At 49.3% G+C, this 23,872-nt stretch overlaps 1 protein-coding gene across 7 annotated transcripts in view; it reads left to right on the top strand.

Annotated features, from left to right (window-relative positions):
• The window catches only part of Myh11 (myosin, heavy chain 11, smooth muscle), a 115,936-nt gene that overhangs the window by 71,693 nt on the left and 20,371 nt on the right, over positions 1-23,872 (top strand). For all 7 annotated transcript variants that reach the window (XM_013517839.1, XM_005391074.1, XM_005391067.2 and 4 more), the window contains 18 exons: positions 2,272-2,367; positions 5,250-5,368; positions 6,128-6,280; positions 7,049-7,222; positions 8,331-8,504; positions 10,022-10,136; positions 12,267-12,460; positions 13,837-13,958; positions 14,043-14,112; positions 14,274-14,434; positions 15,761-15,869; positions 17,924-18,055; positions 18,157-18,363; positions 19,297-19,434; positions 20,102-20,225; positions 20,523-20,694; positions 21,832-22,044; positions 23,641-23,785. In XM_013517839.1, the coding sequence (XP_013373293.1) occupies positions 2,272-2,367; positions 5,250-5,368; positions 6,128-6,280; positions 7,049-7,222; positions 8,331-8,504; positions 10,022-10,136; positions 12,267-12,460; positions 13,837-13,958; positions 14,043-14,112; positions 14,274-14,434; positions 15,761-15,869; positions 17,924-18,055; positions 18,157-18,363; positions 19,297-19,434; positions 20,102-20,225; positions 20,523-20,694; positions 21,832-22,044; positions 23,641-23,785 (2,618 nt within the window). The remainder of the gene's footprint in view (positions 1-2,271; positions 2,368-5,249; positions 5,369-6,127; positions 6,281-7,048; positions 7,223-8,330; positions 8,505-10,021; positions 10,137-12,266; positions 12,461-13,836; positions 13,959-14,042; positions 14,113-14,273; positions 14,435-15,760; positions 15,870-17,923; positions 18,056-18,156; positions 18,364-19,296; positions 19,435-20,101; positions 20,226-20,522; positions 20,695-21,831; positions 22,045-23,640; positions 23,786-23,872) is intronic.

The following is a 23,872-nucleotide window of genomic DNA, read 5'->3' as shown; positions in this document are numbered from 1 at the left end:
CCCTGCCGAGCGCATCGTCCATTTTCCTTGGCTTGTGGCTGTAGCATTCTGACCTCTGCTTCCTGACACACCGCCTACCCCATTGTGAGTTTTCTCTTTTGTCTAAGGACACTTGGCACTGGATTCAGGGCCCTCTAGGTAATGTGAGATGATCTCCCCTTGAGAGCCTTCTCCTGATTACATTTTAAAAGGCTCTCTCCAAATAAGGTCACATGCTCAGGTTCCAGGTGGACATGTCTGTGAGGACCCCCCATGCTATCCCCTACAGGTGGCTGACATTGTTTAGTGCTGTCGTGGGCCCTGCCCCTTGCTTAAACCTCCTCTCCCCTGACATACACTTCATGGAGTAACTATACCGTTACCATCTCCACTTTGCAGATGGGGACCTGAAGCTCGGCAGGGCAAAGCTGGGCTCTGAGCCCAGGCCTGTCTGACCCTGCGCTAGTCTGCCAGCCATCACCTTTGCTGCTCACGTGGCCCTTTCTAATTGAGCACTTTGCTGTCACTAACTCTTTGCCTTAGTTCATCTCTCTGACCTGGGTATCACGATCAGCACTCTGATCGTTTCTGTGATGACATTAACTGTGCCAGAAAGCACAGGGCCATGGCTCCTGGTCCAACAGGAGGGAAAATTTGGCCACCACAGCCTCCAAAACTTTTTAAAAGTGACCCTCAATGTTTAAACATGGGTAGATTTCACATAACACTCTACACTTTCATCATCTTTGGAAAAATCAGAAATTCCAGCAACACTGGACTCATCTGCCCTGTGGCAGCAATAGAAGAATCATAGCCTGCTTAGACGGAGTTGTGGCTCCTCTGAGTCCCCAGAGTTACTGAGTCTGCTCTGTCCATGTAAACCAGTGGAGACTTTTCTTCTGGTTGTTACAACTCTGGAAGGAGAACGCAACTGCCACCTAGTGGTGAAAGATCGGAAATGCCACTAAACATGTTAGCTACCGCACAGGAGGAAGCATGTTCTGGCCATAAATTTCAATAATGCCAAGATAAAGAAACCTGAGTTAGGCTTCTCCTCTGGGCTCTGCAGGCCTTTCAGCGATCCCTAGGTTAAATCCGAACTTTAAAAAACACGAATACAGCACCTGATCGCTTACAAAGCCGCCTTCACAGGTGTTATTGTTAAATTGTTGGAGCGATGTCCCGTCACCAGCAGCTGCCTTCCCTTTGAACGGGGAAGGAAGGTTCCCGCCAGAATGGACAGGAAGTATGGGCAGGGGCCCACAGCAGGGCACTCTGCTGCTGAGCTGCACCTGGGACGCCTTGGGGGAAGGGTAGCTCTTGTGAAGGGCCTTAGAACCCTGGCTCATGGGAACCAGAGCAGGATGGATCTCCAGGGGTTGGTCATGGAGCGCAGTGGCTTCTTGCAGACCAGGACTCTGGGTGATTCATTTCTGCATTCATCTACACCGAGCATTTACACTCATCAGTCATCCATCCACCTCTCCGGCCATCTTTCCTCCACGCACCCTGTGTCCTCACCCATCCGTGAATTCATCCGTGCTCCTTCCTTTGCTCACATCTGTCTGCACTCTGGACTAGGCTTTGAGAATTCCAAGATGATGAGGGCGGGTCCCCCTCTTCTTCAGACCTCATAGACTCATAAAGATTTCTGATGCAGAAGCCATTAGAATGCTAACATGGGCTGAGTGTGGAGGTTCCAAGGAACACAATGTGTTTATCTGGAGCCACCTGGACAACTGGGGGGAAAACAATTCTGCCTTCTTCATGCTAACAGGAGCAGTGAAGTGTGTTAAGCACAGGTTTTTTAAATCTCTAGTGACATATGATCACATTTAGAAAATTGGGTATGTCCCAAATGAACAGTTCAGTGAATTTTTATAAATGGAACACACCTGTGGAACTACCACCTGTTTGGGTAGGAGACCATCGGCCCCCAGGAGCTTCGTGTTGCCCCTTCCTGCAGCTTCCCCCAGCTCAGCACAAGAGTTACTAGTGTCTAACAGCACTGTTCTGCCTGTTCTCGAGTTTTCTATAAATGGACTTGTACAGCCTCTTCTTGTCTGTGACTGGTGCCTTTCATGTCTATGAGGTGTCAAGTGTGTTCTCTGCAGCTGAAAGTCATTCGTTCTTCTTGTTCTGCAGCACAATTGGCAAACATTCCCTGTAAAGCCAGACAGTATATATAGGTTATATGATGTCTGACACAGCTGTTCCACTAGGCCACTGTCGCCTGCAAATAGCTATAGACAATATTGACGCTGTTGGTCTACTCTTCTCTCCTCACCTCAGCCATATTGAAAGTGGTGTCCTCCGTCCTCCAGCTGGGAAATATCGTCTTCAAGAAGGAAAGAAACACAGACCAGGCATCCATGCCAGATAACACAGGTACCTGCCACCTAGTCCTGATAACTGATGGCTTTGGGATGGGAGGAGAGTCACATTCTGGCACTGGTGAAATATTGTCTTCCTTATCCACAGTGTTGCTTTCTGAAGATTCAGTTACCTGTGATCAAGTGTGGTCCAAAAATACAGTACAGTATAAGAAGACAGCTTGCAGGCAAAAGGCCACATTCATATAACTTTCACTGCAATATATTGTTGTAATGGCACTGTCTGAGTATAAATTCATGCTGTTATTCTCTTACTGTGCCTAGTTTATAGGTATGTCTGTGTAGGAAAAAGCAATGTGTGTAGGGTTCCATACCGTCTATGACTTTGGGCATCCACTAGGGGTCTGGACACACATGGCCCATGGATTGGGGGTTTGTGCATCTCTGGGCAAGGGTGTCTGTAATACTAATAGCTGGACTAGGTTATCATTGCTGACTTTGCTGGTTTATTTCAAACTTTTCACTACTAAAAGTTCTTGAATCAGTGTTTTAGGGCAGATCCTTAGGGTTCTGTGATGGTGAACCTTTTAGAGCTTTCAATGATACAAACATCCCACTGCAGCACGGGTGCCATAGGTTTGCCATCACCCTTAGGGTTCGTCTCTTCTGAAACTTCCCACACATTTGCTTGTTAAACCAGTCTTTGTCTCTCTGCTCCCAATGCTGGGGACTCAACCCCAGGCCTTCACATTGAGCTATGTCCCTAGCTCTTATTTTATTTTGTATTTTGAGAGAGGGTCTCACTAAGTCATTTAGTTTACCAGGCAGGGCTTGGACTTGCAGTCCTCCTGCCTCACTCTCCCAGAGTGCTGGGATTACAGGTGTGCATCACTACAACTGGTTTAAACAATATTTCTTGAGCACCTACTGCACACTAGGCACTGGCAACATCAGAAAGACCGGACTATTTCTTTTAATTTTTTTTTTTTCTTTTTCCATTACTGGGGATTAAACCCAAAGCCTTAGCATTGAGCTACATCACAACCCTTTTTTAATTTTTTAAAAATTTTGAGACAAGGTTTTGCTAAAATTTGCCCAGACTGGGCTTGAACTTGTGATCCTCCTACCTGGACCTCCCAGAGTGCCAGAGTTCCAGGCGTGCACCCCAGCACTAGTCCTTCTGGTGGCGCATGTGGTCTTATTGGGAAAACAGACCCCAAGTTTCTCTCAAATGAGGGGTTCCAATCTGAGCAACTACTCTGAAGATAACAATAAGTAATACAACAACCATTGTTGATTTCCTATCATCTTGTTTTGAAATTCTGTAGTTTTTATAGTTTTTGTGTTGTTTTGTTTTTGTCTTTGTTTTTGTTATTTTCTCTTTAAAATAAAATGACGGGTTCCAGATAAGATGCAGGAGTCAAGTTAAGTGTGAGTTTCAGATAAGCAATGGATCTTTTTAAATTGCAAATAGGTCTCATAGCATATTTGGGTTGGAATTATACTAAAGAAGTCTTCTTCTTTATCTGAAATGTACATTAGGGATATTGCCCGCCTCAGTCTGACAACCCCATCTGTGAATACAGTATTTTGGGTTTTGAGAAGGTCCCTGGCCACTGCAGGTTTCCAGTTTGCCAGCTCTTGTCCACAGCGGCCTGAGCTACCAGCCCAGGTGACGCATTTCGCGGCTTATCCCAGCCCTTGGGGCTCACCCGTTAGCCCTTCCTTGTGCACCGCACTCCCCGAGTGCAGACGGAAATGGCCAACTCCCAGGAGAGACCTTCAGGGAAAGAACATGAGCGGCGCCCTCGCAGAGTGACGGGGAAAAGCAACCCAAACTCGCTTTTTGCCCACTGTGCAGGTACAGACTGCTGCGTGACACCAGCAACCCTCATGCGCAGAAACCAGCTGATGAGGGATTTTTAAAGTTTTTAAATGAAGAGAAACACACAGTACTATAATGACCCGTGTGTCCTTTATCCATAATTGATGCTTGGGAATATATTTAGGGTTAGGGTTATTCATCGTTAAAAGGAAAATGTAAGCGTGGGTAACACTGCTGTCCCCTTGTCCTCCCAGGTGAGGCTCATTCTCTTGCCTATACCTGCATCAGCCAGCAACCAAACTGTATTTTATTCCATCCCCCCTGGTCTACTTTTATGTGCTCACAGATGGGTATCTGAGCAATGTAGATGGGCTTGCAATTTACAGAAGTCTGCACCTTGTACTTTTTCCTCAATACTTGTCATTGTCTAGATCATTTTTGAAATATACCCACTCCTACGGTGACAAAAAAATATCCCACACATGGGCAAATATCCTATGGGAACAGAATCACCCCAGCTAAGAACAAGGGGGAGGAGAGAGAGAGAGAGAGAGAGAGAGAGAAGGAGAGAGAGAGCATTCCCTGTAACTACTATCTGGTACCCATTTCATTCAGTTCCCAACACCCCCATACAAACAGTGCTGAGACGCTGTCCTAGAGCAATGGAGCAAACATTTACTGAATAATTACAACAGCAGGCCCTCTGTGCACTTTACCTCGTACCACCCTCATCCTGTTGATGACCCAACAAGGTACTCAATTGCTGACCCTTACAAAGGAAAAGAAAACACGATGTCAAGATGTTAAATAGCTTAGCTATAGTCACATGATTTGGAGGTAGGAAGGGAGCCAGGACTTGCACCTAGACCTTCCTGACCCTAAGCCCCACACTGAGGCATACTTCTGGCCCACGCTGGCATTGCCTCTGAGCAAACACTAAGGGTGAGGTCACCAATGACTGGTCTTTAGAAGTCACTCAGGCCTCCACCCTAGGCCCCCCTTCTCCAAGAGCAGCCCATGGATGCACAGTCACACATGTGCATGGGGTAGGGTGCCTTTCTTTCTGGCCTTCTCTTTTGTGATGCACTCAAGATGCTTCTTTTCTCCTCTAGCTGCTCAGAAAGTTTGCCACCTTGTGGGAATTAATGTGACAGATTTTACCAGATCCATCCTGACCCCACGTATCAAAGTTGGAAGGGATGTGGTACAGAAAGCTCAGACAAAGGAACAGGTAATAATGCCTTTGCCATGTATTCCAGCAGAACATTCCATCCATCCATCCATCCACCCATGCGTCACACATCTCTCCATCCACCCATTTAATCATATACCTACCTATCCACCCATCAGTCCATCAACCTAACCATCATTATCCCGCCATCATCCATACACTCATCCATCCATCCACACACATCCAGCACCCATCCAACATCATCCATCCCCTTATCTATCTATTCACCCATCCACCCATGCAACAACACATCCACTCATCCATCCATCCATCCCTCTACCCATCCATGTAATCATCCATTCACTCACCCACCTATCTACCTTCCGACCCACTTATTCATCCATTTTCTCTTTATCCCTCATCTATCCAATAGTAGAATATTCTCAGTCCTGTATCAGGTTTTGAGGACACACTGCTAAACAAAAACAGTGAAGACCCTCACTCCCAACCTCACCATGATATCTTAGTTGTAGGTACAAAGTATGCCCTTAGAGATTTACCTGTGGAAATGACTGACTGCCCTAGAGGATCCTTGGAAGAACAGCTTCCAGAGTCCCCCTGCCTGGGGATATTTCATTATCCACACACTCATTCCTTAAGTTTGACCACTTTTACTCCTTCTTATCTGCTAGCTGTAGAGGTGATCTACTTTTTTAGAGGAATGATTAAAGGTAAGGGGAGAATACAAATCCAAACCTCCAGCCTGGCTCACGCAGAAATGCAGCTTACTGGGAATAACTGTGCTTACTACTACTGCAGGCTGACTTTGCTATCGAGGCTTTGGCCAAGGCCACCTACGAGCGCCTTTTCCGCTGGATCCTCAGCCGCGTCAACAAAGCCCTGGACAAGACCCATCGGCAAGGGGCTTCCTTCCTGGGCATCCTGGATATTGCCGGATTTGAGATCTTTGAGGTACAGCTTGGTGGGATCATGACAGCTACAATCACAGTCCTTTGAGATGAGGCTTTAATTATTGTTTTGGAGAAAAGCATGCAGTTGGCCACTTTAGAATAGGAAGCTATCTAGTTAAGGTTAGAAACGTGGGCGTCAGATCTGTGTAACTGGGACAGCTGGAGGTCCTGCTGGCTCCTGGAGGCAGGACCTAATGTGTTACCTCTCCTCTGCCTCCCATGCTGGTTCCACCCTCAAGCGGCTGTCCCCTCATGGTGTCAAGCTGCTTGCCACAGCTCCATGGTCTCAGCTCTGTTGGCAGCAGAGAAGGACATTCTTTTCCTAACAATTCCAATCAAAATCTTGGGTCAAGAGTCTCGCTGACTCCTAGTTACTTGGTCACTTCCAAGCCAAGCGCTGTTCTCAAACTCTTACAGTATTTCAAGTAGCATAACTGTGGTTATTATGCCCACTCCCATGGTTGGAGGAAGTGTCAGAGAAAGAAAATCACGAGAGCGATGGATATGCAAAATGTCTACAGCAGAACTCCTGTGTCCCTGAGCCTCGTTTCCCCACCTGTGAAAAGGTGACCAGAACGCGCCTCGTGTGGTTAGTCCAGCCGCAGATCTCTGTGAGGCCACCTAGTGGCCTGTGTCGCTCTCGCTGGGAGCCTTCCTGGGGCCCCGCGGCGGGTGCTGAGGTGTAGATCAGGCGCCCGCAGGGCGGCTCGCAGGGGCAGCCCTGTGGCTCCCTCCCTCGTGCTCACCCCGCCGCATTTCACGTGTGCAGGTGAACTCCTTCGAGCAGCTGTGCATCAACTACACCAACGAGAAGCTGCAGCAGCTGTTCAACCACACCATGTTCATCCTGGAGCAGGAGGAGTACCAGCGTGAGGGCATCGAATGGAACTTCATCGACTTCGGCCTTGACCTGCAGCCCTGCATCGAGCTCATCGAGCGACCGGTGAGGGACTGTCCCCAGGGGGCGTGGGCGCGCTAGTGCGCATGCGCGGCCTGGCTAGGACACATGCTCCCGATCACCGAGCCCCGAAAGGCTGTAATTTGCGACTTTGTGAGCTCACATTTGCGTTAACCTAAAGGTATTTTTTATTCTGTCCCCCTCCTTCCTTTCTTCCTTCACTTCTCCACTCCCATACATTCTTTGCCAAAGACTGGAGTCTTTGTTTTGTTTACTAATATATGCCAAACTCCCAGAGCTATAGTAAGTGAACAATTAATAATAGTTGACAGGTTGTTAATATTATTGTTTTGTGGTACGGGGTATTGAACCCAGGGCCTTCACACTGAGCTACATCCTTTCTTATTTTTTTTATTTTGAGACAGGGTCTTGCTATGTTGCTAGGTTGCCCAGCTCGGTTCACACTTACAGTCCTCCTGCCTCAGCCTCCCAGGGTGCTAGGATTACAGGGGTGCACTGCCAACCTGGCTGGCTGAGCGAATATTTACTGAGTGTCTACTCTAGGCTGAGCTTCTGCTGTAGGGACTGGGGATGTAACTATGAATGAGACAGACATGAGCCCTTCCCTCCTGGAGGAACAGGCTGTGAAACCATACAAACTGTGCAACTGAAACTCCTGAGAAGGCCAGCTTTGGATGGAGAGTCAGGAAACCGAGGCTGAGTCCAGAAAGGCAAATGGCATATGAAAATTTGGTGATGTTATTGGCACCTTAGCTTAGACCCTCCCAGCCACAAGAAAATGCTTAACTGAAAGAAATTACAGGTGAATTTAGAAGGAAGCAAAGCAACAAATTCTCCAAGATTTGCAGCCTCGTGGTGATGTGTGTTGTGCACTAGGGGCAGGGGTACACATTTGTTTTGTGGTTAGTTGGCGGCAGCCTTCTACCCCCGTTCTACTCGTGGACCTCAGGGTACTTTGAGGATTCTGGGAGTTGCAGTTATAGGACCGGGAGTCCATCTTAGATGTAGGTAACTATGGCAGCAGCCTGGGGATTCTTATGCACTGGGTTTAGGTGACAGGTTCTTCCTAGTGAGCCTGAAGCCTGGGGGATCTCTGGTCTCACTTGGACTCTGCCCTACTTGTCTTCCACAGAACAATCCTCCTGGTGTGCTGGCCCTGCTGGATGAGGAGTGCTGGTTCCCCAAAGCCACCGACAAGTCTTTTGTGGAAAAGCTATGTTCAGAGCAGGGCAACCACCCCAAGTTCCAGAAGCCCAAGCAGCTCAAAGACAAAACTGAATTCTCCATCATCCACTATGCGGGGAAGGTACCAGACAGCGGGCCTAGGGCATACTCCATCCCAGGGGAACCCAGGCAGATGGGCAGAGTGGAAATAATTTGGGAACAGCAGAACCTGGGGACTGGCTAGGACTCCCAAAGTCATGCAGCAAATCAAATCTCATTCAAGTCCTATATGTGTCTAAGCATCAACTGAGGGATGGGTTTCAGTTTCTCTAATAGATTTCAACCCTGGTGGCAAGGCTGCTGTCTCTTGGATAGACTCTAAATCCTCTCTGCTACAAAGTAAACCCAACAAGAAGGTCCAGCTAGAACCAGGTGACCAACAGATCTACTCTTGGGTTTAACAGAAATCTCTCTGCCATTGCCAACCTGCTCCATCTGGGGAAACTCATGATAGCTGTCATCTTTACCATTGTTGTTATCATTGTCATCTTCATCATTATGTCTTAGCTTTTAGTATAGAGGATCTTGCCTTGTGGTACACGCATGTCCTAGATAGCATGGAAAAGACATGGTTTAGTCTGGCCTGCAGAATTGTTTTATTGACCCCCCCCAATACCCCCACTGAATCATGGGGACACATAATGCCCTACAGCAGGGGCCAGCCAAATACAGCCCAAGGGCCAAAATATGGCCTGCAGCTTGTTTTTGTAAATAAAGTTTTATTGGAACACAGCCATACCCATTTGTTTACATACTGAAGCTGCTTTCAAATTACAAGGGCAAAATTTAGTAGTGACAAAGACCAGATGGCTCACCAAACTGAAAATATTGATCCTCTAGGCTGTTCATCAAAAAAGCCTCCCAACTCCCACTTTATATTCAAGGGAGCACATGTTCCTTTAATCATATAGAGATAATACTTTCATTTTCCCAACTTTAGAAGTGTTTTCCAGTCTCTTCTCAGATCAGGCTTAGCCATTATTGTAACAACCCATATCCCATAATAACCCAGTAGACCTGCTTTATCCATTTCTTTCCTTTCATAAGCACAGTAACTAACTTTAGGCTTTGGTTACTCTCAGTGTTCAGGTCAGGATGTTCAAACAGACCCTTGTTCTGTACATCCATATATCAAAATCTTCATGTTATAAAAATAGTCTTATTGGAGTGTGGGAAAGAAGATCCCATACTTAATTTTAAAGCTAAGACTGTTGTCAAGCCTTTTCTGGGTGAAGGGGAGGTTAGGAAGGGACTTGCCACCACTCGACCCTTCTTTGGCTTTTTCTGAACTCATGGGCATTGTGGCAGGCTCTGGAGAGAGGAATGCCAGAGGAGAGGGTAATTAGGAGGGTGTGTGGAATACAGAGGCTCTCCCAGCAGTGGCTACCATCTGTTAGTGTCCTATTGTGCACAGATTCCTTGAAAGTACTGCACTAATGTTGGTCTCTTCCTGGTGTCTGTGGAGATCCATCATTGCCGCCACAAATGTAATTTTCTCTCTGACTTCACAAGACCTGGGAGAAGATGGGGAGGACTTGATCTCTCCTTTAGTATCTGACTGAAGCAGGCTTATCTGACCGATGGGGTGGCTCTTGACAGGTGGACTACAATGCTAGTGCCTGGCTGACCAAGAACATGGACCCGCTGAACGACAATGTGACCTCCCTCCTCAACGCTTCCTCAGACAAATTTGTGGCTGACTTGTGGAAGGATGGTGAGGCCCTTCCCACTGAGGGTCGAACACCCGGGTCCTCCCCCTCTTCCCAGTGCCCCTTTTTGGGAATCACCCTCTGTGCATGGAAGTGGAGAGAGGACCATGTTGGCATGGGCTGGCGATGTCATGTTGAAACAGTCACTGTCTTCTTCCGTGTGGCAGCTGAGCCCCTCCACCTCATGCCTGGGTCCGGCAGTCAGGACTACGTGGTCATGGGAAGAAATAGTGTGCCAGGCACGGTGAGCTGGGACAGTTTTGTCCCAGTTCGAGTGCAGGACTTCACATCATTCAGTCTCTGCTGTGTACTAGCTGTGGGGTCTTGGACAAGTCACTTGACGTGGTTAAGCTCCGGTGTAGACTGAAAAGACCATAACAGCTCCCACCTCACCTAAGCCGTTCGTGTTAGACCAGTGGAGCTCATACTCGAGCCAGCTTCAGGATCCCCTGCCAAACCCTGTCTGCTCAGACACTGAGTCGGTAGGGCAGAGTGGCCTGGGAATCTGCATTTCTAACACATTCGCAGGTGTTGTTGGTCTGGGGATTGCTCTCTGGCTGCCTTTGAGAGCCAGCAAGCAGACAGTCTGAGTGAAGTATGGTTGTGGTGACTGTCAGGGTTGGGGAATCGACTGCCTTGGCTCTGGCTCTTAGTCCCCTAGCCCGTGGCACTCTTGGGCCTGCAATTTAAGGACTGGCCTCCCTTATTTAGGGCATGGCCCCAAGGCAAGGCCAGCTCTGCCAGCAATGGCAGAGGGCAACCATGTGCCAGGCCCTGGGCCTGATCCACAACATCTAACCTGGGTAAACCTGCTGCCAGGTCTCCTGATGAGCCTGGCCGGGCATTTCCCTCACGTGAGCCTGCAGGCTTGTGGGACTGAGCATCAAGTGGAGTTGCTAGTGCATGCTCTCTGCCTGCAAGGTGTGCAGAAACGGTGCAGTCTAAGGCCAGAGGTGGGGCGTGGCAGGTGCAGCACCTGCTGGGCTGCTGGGAGTCTTTCATTCCATTCTGGAGGAAAAAGAACCCGTGTAGGGTTAGGGATTTAGCTCAGTGGTGCAGCGCCTGCCTGACAAGTGTGAGATTTTGAGTTAGATTCTCATACTGTTCCCCCCAAAAGAATCTATGTAGTAATAATATCACCAATGCCCATTTTGTTGAGCACTGACTAATATACCAGATTCTACCTCTGAGTGTTTGCTGTGCCCTGTGCCTAGAGCACTTGTACCCTGGGTACCTATGTGGTCACTCACTTGTTTCTGATCTCTGCTTGGCTATCAGCTTATCAGACAGAAACTACCCCCATCACCCTGTCTACTGGAGAGCCCCATCTCTCCCCATTATCCTTCTTTAATTTTTGTTTTTATTTAAGAATATTTTGAGACAAGTTCTCACTAATTCACTGAACTTCCCATGCCAGATTCAAACTTGCCATCCTCCTGTCTCAGCCTCCCAGAGTACTAGGATTATAGGCATGTGCCACCCACCATACTTGGCATCTTTATTTTTCTAAGCATATATCACACCTGAAATACTATGTGTTTACATGACTGTTGTCTGTCTCCTCCCATAGGATATATGCTATGTGAGCAGTCTTTGGTTTATAGCATCCTTAAAGCCTGGTATATAGTAGGTTTTCAATAAATATTTGTGGATAGAGAGTGAATTAAAGGTGGACAGGGAGATGAGCACTTTGCATATCTCACTTGCTTTTCCTGTCCTGGGGGCAGATGATGTTATTGCTGCCATTTTATAGAAAGGAAAACTGAGGCACAATATGACCCCAAGCCAGGGCTACTCAGTGAATCAGGAGCAAGAACACAATTAGCTCCCAAGCCTCCATGATGAGAGCAGGGGAGATTTGTCTTTCCCATCACTCAGGCACTCTCTGGATCCCCACATGGACAATATTTAAAAGGCCACCTCCCCCACATGTCCTACTCCTGCTGGAGGTGAAAGCACTGCTTTCTGGACGAGAAGATGGGGTGGTACCCCTCAAGAATCCCTGGAGTCTCCCAAAGAGTATCCCCAACAGGAGAGCCTCGCTTGCTGCCCTGTGGCCCAGTCCTCCAGTTGTTGCAGGGTGGAGGGGCCCTGGCTGGGCAGGAGGCTGACGCCACACTTCATGTGCCTCCCAGTGGACCGCATCGTGGGGCTGGACCAGATGGCCAAGATGACAGAGAGCTCAATGCCCAGCGCCTCCAAGACCAAGAAGGGTATGTTCCGCACAGTGGGGCAGCTGTATAAGGAGCAGCTGGGCAAGCTGATGACCACACTGCGCAACACTACGCCCAACTTTGTGCGCTGCATCATCCCCAACCATGAGAAGAGGGTAAGGCCCCCACTCCCAGGCTCCTGGCCCAGGGCTGCCCACAGGGCTCAGGATGTTCCCCGAGATGTCATCAGGGGACTGTAGGGAAGGGTTCTGGGAGGCCCTGAGGCCAACCAGGGTAGGAGGGGTAGGAGAAGGCTGACCCTGACCCATCCACTGCCTACCTCAGGGCTCCATCTGCCTCGAATAAGACGTTGTCTGAATTTGGGGGCCTACTCCCTATTCCTAGAGGCAAAAGAAGGCAAGGGAGGAAGGCAGTATATCTAGGCTGTCCAGCTATGAGCTGTTGAAGGGACTAACCCACTTGCTCTTTCTTTATTCCAATAAATATTTACTGAGCTGCTATTTGTGCCAGGTACTCGGGACACAGTGTTGGAAAAACTGAAGAAGTCAGTTGTCACTACTGGAAGGGGACTAATATAGCGTCTAGTAGGTGGAGATCAGGGAGGCTGCTAAGCATCCTGCAGTGCAGAGCATGCTCCCACCAGGCAGAACGACCTGTCCTCACTGACAGAATGACCTGTCCGTGGTGCTGAGGTGGTGGGAGATCCCAGCACAAGCTGATAATCACAGTGGTAAATTTTAAGAACACCTGAGCCAGGGCTCCTGTGCCAACCTCAGGGCTCAGAGGAAGCTTTGTAGAGAACACAAATGAGAAGAATAAGCAGGCATCAATGTGGTGAAGTGTGTGTGAGAAAAGGGCATCCTAAGCAGAGGCCCAGGATAAACAACAGTGTAGAGGTGAGAAATGAAGGGTCCAGGCAAGAAAATGGTAGGTAGGACATTTCATGTGGCATGTGGTGTGAGGCAGGGATTAGGAAGATTTGCGACTGCGTGTGCAGGTATGGGCTTGATCATGGAGTTCTTATGTGTGGACCAGATCTTGGCCTCCTGTTTGTAGGGAGCCGTAGGGGAGTTTAAGCAGAAGAAGTCTTGATCAGGTTTATATTTTAGATGGGATGAGGTGACTGGAGAAGGAGGCAGGACAGGAGGGAGAAAACCAGGTGCAAAGCTGCTGTGGTTGTCCAGGTAGCAGATGGTAGCGGGCCACGGAAATATGGGCAAATTAGAGCAGATTTGGGAGGTAGGTAGTACAGAATGCGTGATGAACAGGAAGTGAGGAAGGGGTTGCCGAGGAAGAGCTACAGTTTGTAACCAGGGGATGCTAGTAGCACCAAGTACAAGTGAAATCATGGGACAAATAGTGCCAGTGAAAAGGGACGGAAACACAGAGAAGGCACACAGTGGTGCCCTCCCCCTCAGCCAAGCCACACCTGGTGCCTCTGTGAGTACCCTACGGCCTGGCAATGTGCGTCTGGGGCTTGCTGTTCCCTGGGTCCCAGCTCAGTGGCCTCTGTCCTCTTCTGCCATTGCAGTCCGGCAAACTGGATGCCTTCTTGGTGCTGGAGCAGCTGCGGTGCAATGGCGTGTTGGAGGGCATCCGCATCTGCCGCCAGGGCTTCCCCAACAGGATTGTCTTCCAAGAGTTCCGCCAACGGTGAGTCCAGGGGGCCAACGGGTGATGGGCTGGGTGGAAAGAGTGATGGGGATGTGCTTGGTGACTTCTGCCTTGTGTTTGAAGCTATGAGATCCTGGCAGCAAATGCTATTCCCAAAGGCTTCATGGATGGGAAGCAGGCCTGCATCCTCATGGTGAGCCCAGCCCGAGACTCTCCCCAGAAACCCTGCTCCAACCTCTGGGCCTTGGGTCTCCCTGACACTTGCTGGGTGGGACCGTTCTTTAACATATGTCACCACTGGCCAAATGGCCCCATTGAAAATTGGAACTCTTCTCTTTCCTCCTCCCTCTGCAGATCAAAGCCCTGGAACTCGATCCCAACTTGTACAGGATTGGACAAAGCAAAATCTTCTTCCGCACTGGGGTCCTGGCTCACCTGGAAGAGGAGCGAGACTTGAAGATCACGGATGTCATCATGGCTTTCCAGGCCATGTGTCGTGGATACCTGGCCAGAAAGTAAAGACAACACCTACATCCGAAAACCTCCTCAAAATAGGCCAAACACATATCATGAGGGCTTTCTGGACCCATCTTATAATTTCCTGATTCTTAGACGCCATCAGCTCTAAGATGTATCCTTGGTTGAATGACAACTTTTAGTGGAGGGGAAAGAAATACCTCCACTTTACACGTATGCATCAGTTATGAGTGCAGTGGTGGAGGGAGTAAAGCCAGAGGCTCTGGAGTTTTAGACATGGGTTTTATCCTGATTCCCTACTTATTTGCTGATGGCAAATGTACTGCAAGTTACAGCACCTCTCTGAGCCTCAGATTTCTCCCCTGGAAAATGAGCAAATTCATTTCTACCTCATGGAGTTGTTCATGAGGAGTCAGTGAAATAATGATTCCTGGAAAGAGCTGAGACCAGGGGCTGATTAGCACTTCAGAAACAGTAGTATAGGGCAGAGCATCTGAGGAAAGAGCATTTGGCTACACTGTATCTATATCCCCCATGTGTAAATGGGATCCACAGGATAGGGCCTCGGAAGTCGTGATGGCCATGATGGACCTGTTCTGTGAATCTTGGGGACTAGATGAGGACCCAGGTTCTTAGATGAAAATCCCATCCTAGACAGGACTGCGTGGACAGGTCCGATAGCTCTCTGTCTGAAGCATGTGCTGTCAGTGGGTGTAAGCCACACTTCTACAGACCCCTACTGAGTCAAAGCTATTCATTGCCAAGTGGACCCAAGATGGTCAAGACCAGATTCGGGAGACTCTTTGTCTAACAACAGACCCAACTTGCTACATTTCATAACTAAATTCTCTATCGCCATCCTTCCCACTTCCAAAATAACTGAGGCAACTCTAAAAGTGTACCCATATGAAAGATGGTAGCCAAGCAGAGAAAATAGGGTTGCCTTCACTGCTCTGTGGTTTCTCATATCCAATGGCCTTTAAGAGTACTGATGTGGTGTCAAGGTTTAAGATTTATAAAATGCAACTAAAGAAAGAATAGGTTTGTCAGAAACTCAGCTGGCGCAAGGGGCAGGAGGGATCCCTGTGGAAATGCTGGAATATGGATTTGTACTCTGGGTTTTGTTGATATTTTGTTGGGATTCCAGCTGAGTCCAGGGCATCCTGGGGTCTCCCTTGCCCACTGAGAAAGGCTCTTGGCCTCAGACTGTTTCAGAGGTCTGTGCCCAGACAATACACGTGTGGTGCTCAGAAGGACCTGAGGTGGAGAGAAGGGGGTGCATCCTGGGCATGTTTGGGGGACTGCATGGCAGGATTCTGTGGACCACTGGGGGAGGCACATGGCTACCCGTCCCCTCTCCCCAGGGCCTTTGCCAAGAGGCAGCAGCAGCTGACAGCCATGAAGGTGATTCAGAGGAACTGCGCCGCCTACCTCAAGCTGCGCAACTGGCAGTGGTGGCGGCTCTTCACCAAAGTGAGTGTTTGGCTGCACCCCCTCTCAGAAGCCATGAGAGCTCTGCCTACCCCTTGGCCTCAGTTGAAACCCCAGATGGGGGCCATGGGGTGGTGGAAAGCGGGTCTGGAGCTGAGGGCTTGAACTCAAACCCTTCCAGGCCAGAGCAGGCCCTCCTGCCTTGGCCACCCGGGTTTTACCCTTGACCTTCATGCAGATCCAGGGCACCTCCACCTCCAGCACCATTCATGTTGCCCTTTTGTAGCCATACCACTTCCCTCTGTGACCCCTGGTAACCACCATCCTGATCTCATTTCTGTAATTTCATTCTTTAAGCATGTTCCTTTGGGGGCTAGGGAGATAGCTCAGTGGTAGAGTGCTCGCCTAGCATCCTTGAGGCCCTGGGCTTGCGCCCCAACACCAAGATAATAACAACAGCAATACTAATACATAAACGGAGTCCCACAGCACGCTCAGTGTATACCAGACAGCCCTTGGGTTGCTGCACCACCCATGCCTCATCCTTTTCTCACTGTGGGAGAGTCAAGGACCCTTGGCACAACTGCTTCCTGCAGCCTCCCTAGCTGCAGCATAGCAGTTGCACAAAGACGTGCTCAGCTGCAGGGACAGGACTTCTCCTAGTGTGCCCTTGAGCATATTAATTGGCACAAACCTTTCTCATGGCATGGGCATTTATTGAATGCCTGCTGTGTGTGAGGCACTTGGCAGGTGCTGGAGACACTGCTATGAACAGGCATCATGGTCCCCTGGCCTCATGAATATTCCAGCCAACCAGCAGACAAGACAGTAAGAGGCATTCACAGAAACAGATAATGGCAGATTATGCTAAGCACATGAAGAAAGTCACAGTGTACATCAGCACGGGCTCCTTGTGCCAGGCAGGGGTGGAGAAACAGGAGTTGAGACAAGCTGGTGAAGAACCATGGGGGAAACTGCTTGGAGGAAACGTTTATGCCCATTGATGCAACATCTGAAAACCATCTCAAATAAGGAAAATCAGGGATTAAGGGTGTCCCTTGTGACCTTATTGACACGGGCAGCACTTCAATGCAGATTACTTCATCCCTCAATGGAAAATTTTTCAACTATTAAAAGATGATAGGGCCGGGGGTGTAGCTCAGCGGCACAGTGCCTGCCTGGCAAGCACGAGGTCATGCGTTCGATCCCTGGTACTAAAAAAAAAAAAAAAAATGATGGCTAGCTAGCTAAAAATAAGATTGCAGAAGGAATGAACAGCCTGGGGTAAGAACTATCATGTGATTTTATAATAAAAGCACATAAGACTAGGCAGTATAATCTCATCTCTTTTTTTTTGGTACTTGAGATTAACCTCAAGGTCTTCACACTGAGGTACATTCCCAGCCCTTTTTTCGTTGCTAAATTGGCCAGGCTGGACTCAAACTTGTGATCCTCCTGCCTTCGTCTCTCAGAGTGCTGAGATTATAGGTACGTGCTACCAGGCCTGGCCTCATGTCTGTTTTTGAAGAAAGCTTCTAAGGGGGTTTGAATGGTGCTTTTGATAGGAGGCCGCAGAAGGACTCTTGCACTTTTCTTCTTGGAGGGAACCATAACCATTTCCAGAGTGGTTCTCTCTTGGAATAGTTGGAGGATGGGGAGAGGAAGGGACTTTCTCCTTTCTTTTTGTACTTTTTCTGTTGCTCTATTGAGAGTTCTTCAGGTTGGGAGAGTGGCTCAGTGCTACAGCACTTGCCCAATATGCTTAAGGCCCAGGGTTCCACCCCCTATACTGTAAAAACAACATCAAACCAGTCCCTCAGCCTTGCCACTATTAATATTTTGGAGTGAAATCATCTCCTGGGAGGGCCTCTTCTGTACATTCTGGAACATTCAGCAACGTCCCTGGCCCATACCCACTCGATACCAACAGCCATCCACCCTGGTGTCACAACCAGCAGTGTCCCTGGACATTGCTCAGAAGGCCCCGAATGGCTGTTGGGGTCAAAACTGTCCCTAGTTTAGAATTGCTGATCTGATCTATGATAGAACATATCCCTTTGGCCACAAAAACAAAACACGGCTGTCTGTGTGCACAGGTGAAGCCACTGCTGCAGGTGACCCGGCAGGAGGAGGAGATGCAAGCCAAGGAGGATGAGCTGCAGAAGACCAAGGAGCGGCAGATGAAGGCAGAGAGTGAGCTCAAGGAGCTGGAGCAGAAGCACACGCAGGTGTGGTCAGGCTGGTGTGTGGCTGGGCTGTGGGGAGGACTGTGTGTGGCACCAAGGGTGTGACATGGGCTCCTCTCACTGGCCATCCCCATCTTGAGCAGTTGGCTGAGGAGAAGAACCTGCTGCAGGAGCAGCTGCAGGCAGAGACCGAGCTGTATGCGGAAGCCGAAGAAATGCGGGTCCGGCTGGCAGCCAAGAAACAGGAGCTGGAGGAGATCCTACATGAGATGGAGGCCCGCCTGGAGGAGGAGGAAGACCGGGGCCAGCAGCTGCAGGCTGAGAGGAAGAAGATGGCCCAGCAGATGCTGGTAAGGCACTGCTGTGGCTGTCTGTGGAAACTGGCAAGCTGCTGGAGCCCCCACTGCAGGCACTGGATGATACATGCCCCCGCTGGAGAGATGAAGAGGCTAAGGCTTGCAGGGGATGTGCTTCTATCCCAGGCCACAGAGCTGAAGTGGGAATTTGAATACAGCTCTCAGGCGTTCATTCCTACTACCCTGCCTTTTGTGTGCTGATACCCTATCTCTTGATAGCAACCTTGTATGAAGGGCAGTTGTAAGAGTCAATTACTGCTACATAACAAAACAGTCCAGACTTATCAGCTGCATCTAAAATTTGTCTCATGTATGTAGGAATTTGGGAGGGCTTAGCTAAGTAATTGTGGTGCAGAGTCACTAAGAGCTTGCAACCAAGGTGTGAGCTGTCAGTCATTTGAAGGCTTGCTTGGGCTAGTGAATCCATTTCCATATGGCTCTTCCTCATGGCTGTTGGCAGGAGGCCTCAGGTTCTTTGGCACAGGGGCTGCTTGTCCTCACAACATGGTGGTGAGGATCCCCCACTCACAGTGACCCAAGATAGAGGGGGCAGCAACACCTTTCATAGAGCAGTCTCTCAAGTCATGCCCCATAACTGCCTCCTGATTCTATCCGCTAGAAGCAAGTCACTGAACCCAGCCCATGTCCAAGGGGAAGGGAATTGAGCTCTACTTCTTGGAGGAATGAGTATCAGTATTGGTGAACATACTTTAAGACCAGTATAGCATTTACTATCCCCACTTTACAGACAGGGAGTCTGAGGCTCCACAAAGCAAAGTAGCTCCCTTAAGCCTTTTACTTCCTCCTTTTAGAAGGAGACCACAGAGTGTGAGTGTTATGAGGCCCGGCCTCTGTGTGTCAGCTGCAGAGCTCCTTGACAGTGACTTTGTTCTAAGTGAGGTTCTGATCCCTTTCCCTCCTGACAAGGACCTAGAGGAACAGCTGGAGGAGGAGGAAGCTGCCAGGCAGAAGCTCCAGCTGGAGAAGGTCACAGCCGAGGCCAAGATCAAGAAACTGGAGGATGACATCCTAGTCATGGATGATCAGAACAACAAACTGTCAAAAGTGAGTGGCGGACAGAGTCTGCGTCAGATAGGACAGGCTCTTCTCCAGGGACTGAGGAGTTTCAGGGCGATGGCACTTGCAGTCCTGGCCACAGAGCAGCCCTGGGAAAATTGGGGTGTGTTGGTCACCCTTAGCAGCAATCACCAAACACCCCACTCAGGGGGCTCCTGTTAGTTCTTGGAGCTGGACCCTCCTGTGACCCAGGCCCTGAGCAAGTGGCCACGTCCTCAGGGCTTACACTCTAGTGAGACAGCAGAAACCACTGGTCACCACGGTGCTGAGGGCCCTGAAGGAGATGGTCACTCTCTTATAAGAGCAGAACACTAGTTGGTAGAGGCAGGGTCTCAGGAAAGCTTCCTGGAGGAAGGGGCATGTACGTGGAAACCTGCAGAGGGAGGAAGAACAGAGGGAGGAGAATGGTACATGCCAGCTGGCTGTGGTAGGAATGGAAAGAGGGTTCCTTCACCTGCACACAAAGGTGACAGACAGACTGTGAGAAGTAGCCAGTCTGGGAAGTTAAGGATCTTCTCTTGGCTATTTAAAACCCTAGGCTGCATTTAGTTATAATGTGGTTTGTTTTCAACTATTTATATAGGAATGACTTAAAGTAAAACATAGATCTTGGAAAAATTTAAACAGCTAATGCTTATTTCTCTTTCCCCCAAAGGAGCGAAAACTCCTTGAAGAGAGGATTAGTGACTTGACGACAAATTTAGCGGAAGAGGAAGAAAAAGCCAAGAATCTGACCAAGCTGAAAAATAAGCATGAGTCCATGATTTCAGAACTGGAAGGTAAAAAGAGGCTTTTCGTGGGTATCTTTTAAACCAGGAAATCCTAGAATAACAGATAATTCTGAGTGGCAAGCTCTATCCATGCTCCCACATCGGCACACACCGATAAAGGTGCTGATAGAGCTGCTTCTAGTTGGGCCTGACCTTCTTGCTGTGAGATACTGGTCCAGGCCCTGAGGACCATGTGTGGGCGAGTGTGACGTGTCAGTTTTCTCCACGTAAAATGCCCAAGCAGAGCACTTCTTGCTGGGTGTTCCCCGGTGGTGCCCACCTCCTGAGGCCCTGGCTCTGTTGCAGTGCGGTTGAAGAAGGAGGAGAAGGGCCGGCAGGAGCTGGAGAAGCTGAAGCGGAAGCTAGACGGCGAAGCCAGCGACTTACACGAACAGATCGCAGACCTCCAGGCACAGATCGCAGAGCTCAAGATGCAGCTGGCCAAGAAGGAGGAGGAGCTCCAGGCAGCTCTAGCAAGGTAGCAAAGAGCACGCGCTGTCACTGTGCACTGCAAGTCTGCAGGCCTGCTGCCGGTCACAGTGGTCACCTTGTCTGGGTGGCCCCAGAACTTGGCAGGAACTCAGTTTTCTAGGCCAGGCCCCAGCTAGCTTCCCCAGCCCCGGTCTTAATCCCTATTGCCTTTGCCTTCTTTCTCTTCCCGCCACATGCAACCTCTCGGCATCTCCCAATCCCATGGTGTCGAGGTAGCCTCCTGGACAACCAGGCCTCTCTTGTTTACTCCCCAGTTCCAAAAGTCCACACCCCTGCTGAATCCATGATGCTGGTATCTCAAGCACCACGTCTAAGGCTGGGGTGATCCTCCTCTCTTGGCCCCCCTCCCTCTGTGGTCCCTCTTTCTGTGAATGCCAGACCCCCTACCATCCCTCTCTCTCACCATGGTCAGAAACAGACATGAGCTCCACTCCTTCCATGAAACTCCTCCAGGGCTCCACCTGGCTCCTCACATGCTAGCTTGAGCCCTCCTCAGTGCCTCCCCTAGCCTGGGTGTCCCAAGCAGCATCTGGGTGGGTGCTCTGCTTGGAGCGGCACTAAGTCACTGTAAGAGCCGGGCAGAGAGGAAAAACAACTGTGCAATATTCAGAAGGCAGCCAGGAAGCACCTGCTGTGAACCAGGTCCCTTTGCTAGTCTGGGACCAGTGCTCTGCATTCTGTCTCACACGTGTACATGTGCACACACACATATACATGACCTGATTATTTTTTCATGGTACTGCAGATTGAACCACAGCCTTTGCACTGAGCTACATTCTAGACTTTTATTTTGTATTTTGAGACAGGATCTCACTAACTCACTAAATTACCCAGGCTGGGCTTGAACTGGTAATCCTTCTGCCTCAGTGTCAGAGTGCTGGGTGACAGGCACCACCACGTTTGGCTGTGACCTGCTTTTTATATCAGTTTTGTCATCCCAAGCAAATCTCCAAGCTGTCCAACATAATAAGGTGCAGTCATCTGTGACTCAGGAACATGGGTGGAACATGTTCTAAGAGTGCTGGAACACCAGTGGCTGGTCCCAGACCACAGTTTCTGGCAGCACTGTGAGATCACAGGACAGGGGCCCTGAGGTCTTCATCCCAGGTGCCTTCCCTGGCAGGCTGGATGATGAAATTGCCCAGAAGAACAATGCCCTGAAGAAAATCCGGGAACTCGAGGGCCACATCTCAGACCTCCAAGAGGACCTGGACTCTGAGCGGGCTGCAAGGAACAAGGCCGAGAAGCAGAAGCGAGACCTTGGGGAGGAGCTGGAGGCACTGAAGACTGAGCTGGAGGACACGCTGGACACCACGGCCACCCAGCAGGAGCTCAGGTGAGGAGCAGGGGAGAAAAAAGCACGCCCACAACGACTCCACATCCCGAATCACGGCATTTCTCAGGCTCTGTACTAGTGGTGGGGAACCTACGGCACATGTACAGCAGCACGCACGCGGAGCCCTCTCTTCAGCCTGTGAGTCGTCACGTTGCCTCAGCAGTCTAGTACCGGGTAACAGTTGTTTTCGTTTTGTTTTGTTTGTTTTTGTGGTGCTGGGGTTCAAACTCAGGGCCTTCTGTATGCAAGGCAAGAAATCTACCCCTGAGCCAGATCCACAGCCTAAAAGTCGTTTTTCTTCTAAACTAAAACCTTCGTATTCAGGTTTCACTGCAGTGTTGGCACTGTGCAACAGGTAAGTGGGTTCTGGGTTGCACTTTGGGCACTTGGTCTCGGAAAGGCTTGCCATCATTGTCTTACATGTTTGCCTTCATGGGGGCATTTTGTTTTCATGAATAGAAAGAAGCATGATTATGTTTCATCTTACTTTGTATGCAGTAGTGGTACATAGTCAATTAGCAAACAATTTAAAAACTATAGAAAGATATAGACACACAAAAAAAATCTCCTTTAGTCCCAACATTTTTGAGTAATGTCTTCCATGAGTTTTTGTATGTATAAATCTTCAGAGTATAAGGTTTTTTTGGTTTTTGTTTTGTTTTGTTTTGTTTTTTCCGGTACTGGGAATCGAACTCACGACCTTGCGCTTACCAGGCAGGCGCTGTGCTGCTGAGCTAAACCCCCACCCCTTCAAGAGTATAAGTTTTGTGTTAAACTTTGAAAATAATACCCATCTGATTAGTCTTCAATTTAAGATTCATTGTAAGTAGACAGACAATGACAAAACAAGAACAGACCATCTGCCAGATAGTGAATTCTGACTCCAGAGAAACGAAATCATTTATTCACTCAGCACACATGAGTGTGTTTGGAGTGCCTCCTGCACCAGGGTGTGTGCTAGCCTTGTGTACCCTGAGGTTTATTTCCCACATTTGGGGTTTGGTGCCACGCTGCTCAAGCCCAGCTGGATGCCAACATGATATTCTGCTCCCTTCCCACCTAACCAGTGATACCGAAAAGCACAGTGTGGCAATTAAAGCCCTGGGCTCAAAGTCAGACAGGCTTCAAATTCTAGCTCTGTCACTCAGAGGTTGTAACACCCTGAGCACAACTGCTTACCCACTCTTAGCCTCAGTTTCCTCATCTGTAAAGCCTCTGGGGGTGCTCTGAGGACTGGACAATACATATAATTAATTATATATATCAGGCTCAGGGCCTGCCTTAGAGTGAGAGCCAGCATTAATATTGAGGAACACTTTTCAGTTGTCAAATATTCTTTCAGTAAGATTTTGCGTATTTGTTTGTTAGCCCTGAGAGAGATTCTGGTCAGGTAATATGCTCCACATAATGCAGCTGAGGAAATCTCAGGTCCAGAGAGGTTAGGAGAATTACTGTAGGTCACACAGCAAAGGAGGGGTGGTTGGGAAGGAGGATTTTACCTGTGGGTGCTGGGAAAGCTCTTGGCCTTTTGCATAGAACTAGCAGAGGAGACCCTCTGTTGCCCTGACTGCCATCCACTTTGTTCTTCTTGCCAAGGGCCAAGCGGGAGCAGGAGGTAACCGTACTGAAGAAGGCGCTGGAGGAGGAAACACGATCCCATGAGGCCCAGGTCCAGGAGATGAGGCAGAAACACACGCAGGCAGTGGAGGAGCTCACGGAGCAGCTGGAGCAGTTCAAGAGGGTGAGCTGCAGTGCGTGTGAGAGCACATACGTGACCAACCTGTCAGTGCCTTCAAACCATGGCAGGTTGAGCTTCCTCGCCCAAAAC

This window comes from Chinchilla lanigera, unplaced genomic scaffold, assembly GCF_000276665.1.
Source record: "Chinchilla lanigera isolate Chin_1 unplaced genomic scaffold, ChiLan1.0 scaffold00041, whole genome shotgun sequence".
Classification (NCBI taxonomy): Eukaryota; Metazoa; Chordata; class Mammalia; order Rodentia; family Chinchillidae; genus Chinchilla; species Chinchilla lanigera.
The sequence above is the reverse complement of the archived record's forward strand: the minus strand, read 5'-3'. Positions and strand labels throughout refer to the sequence as shown.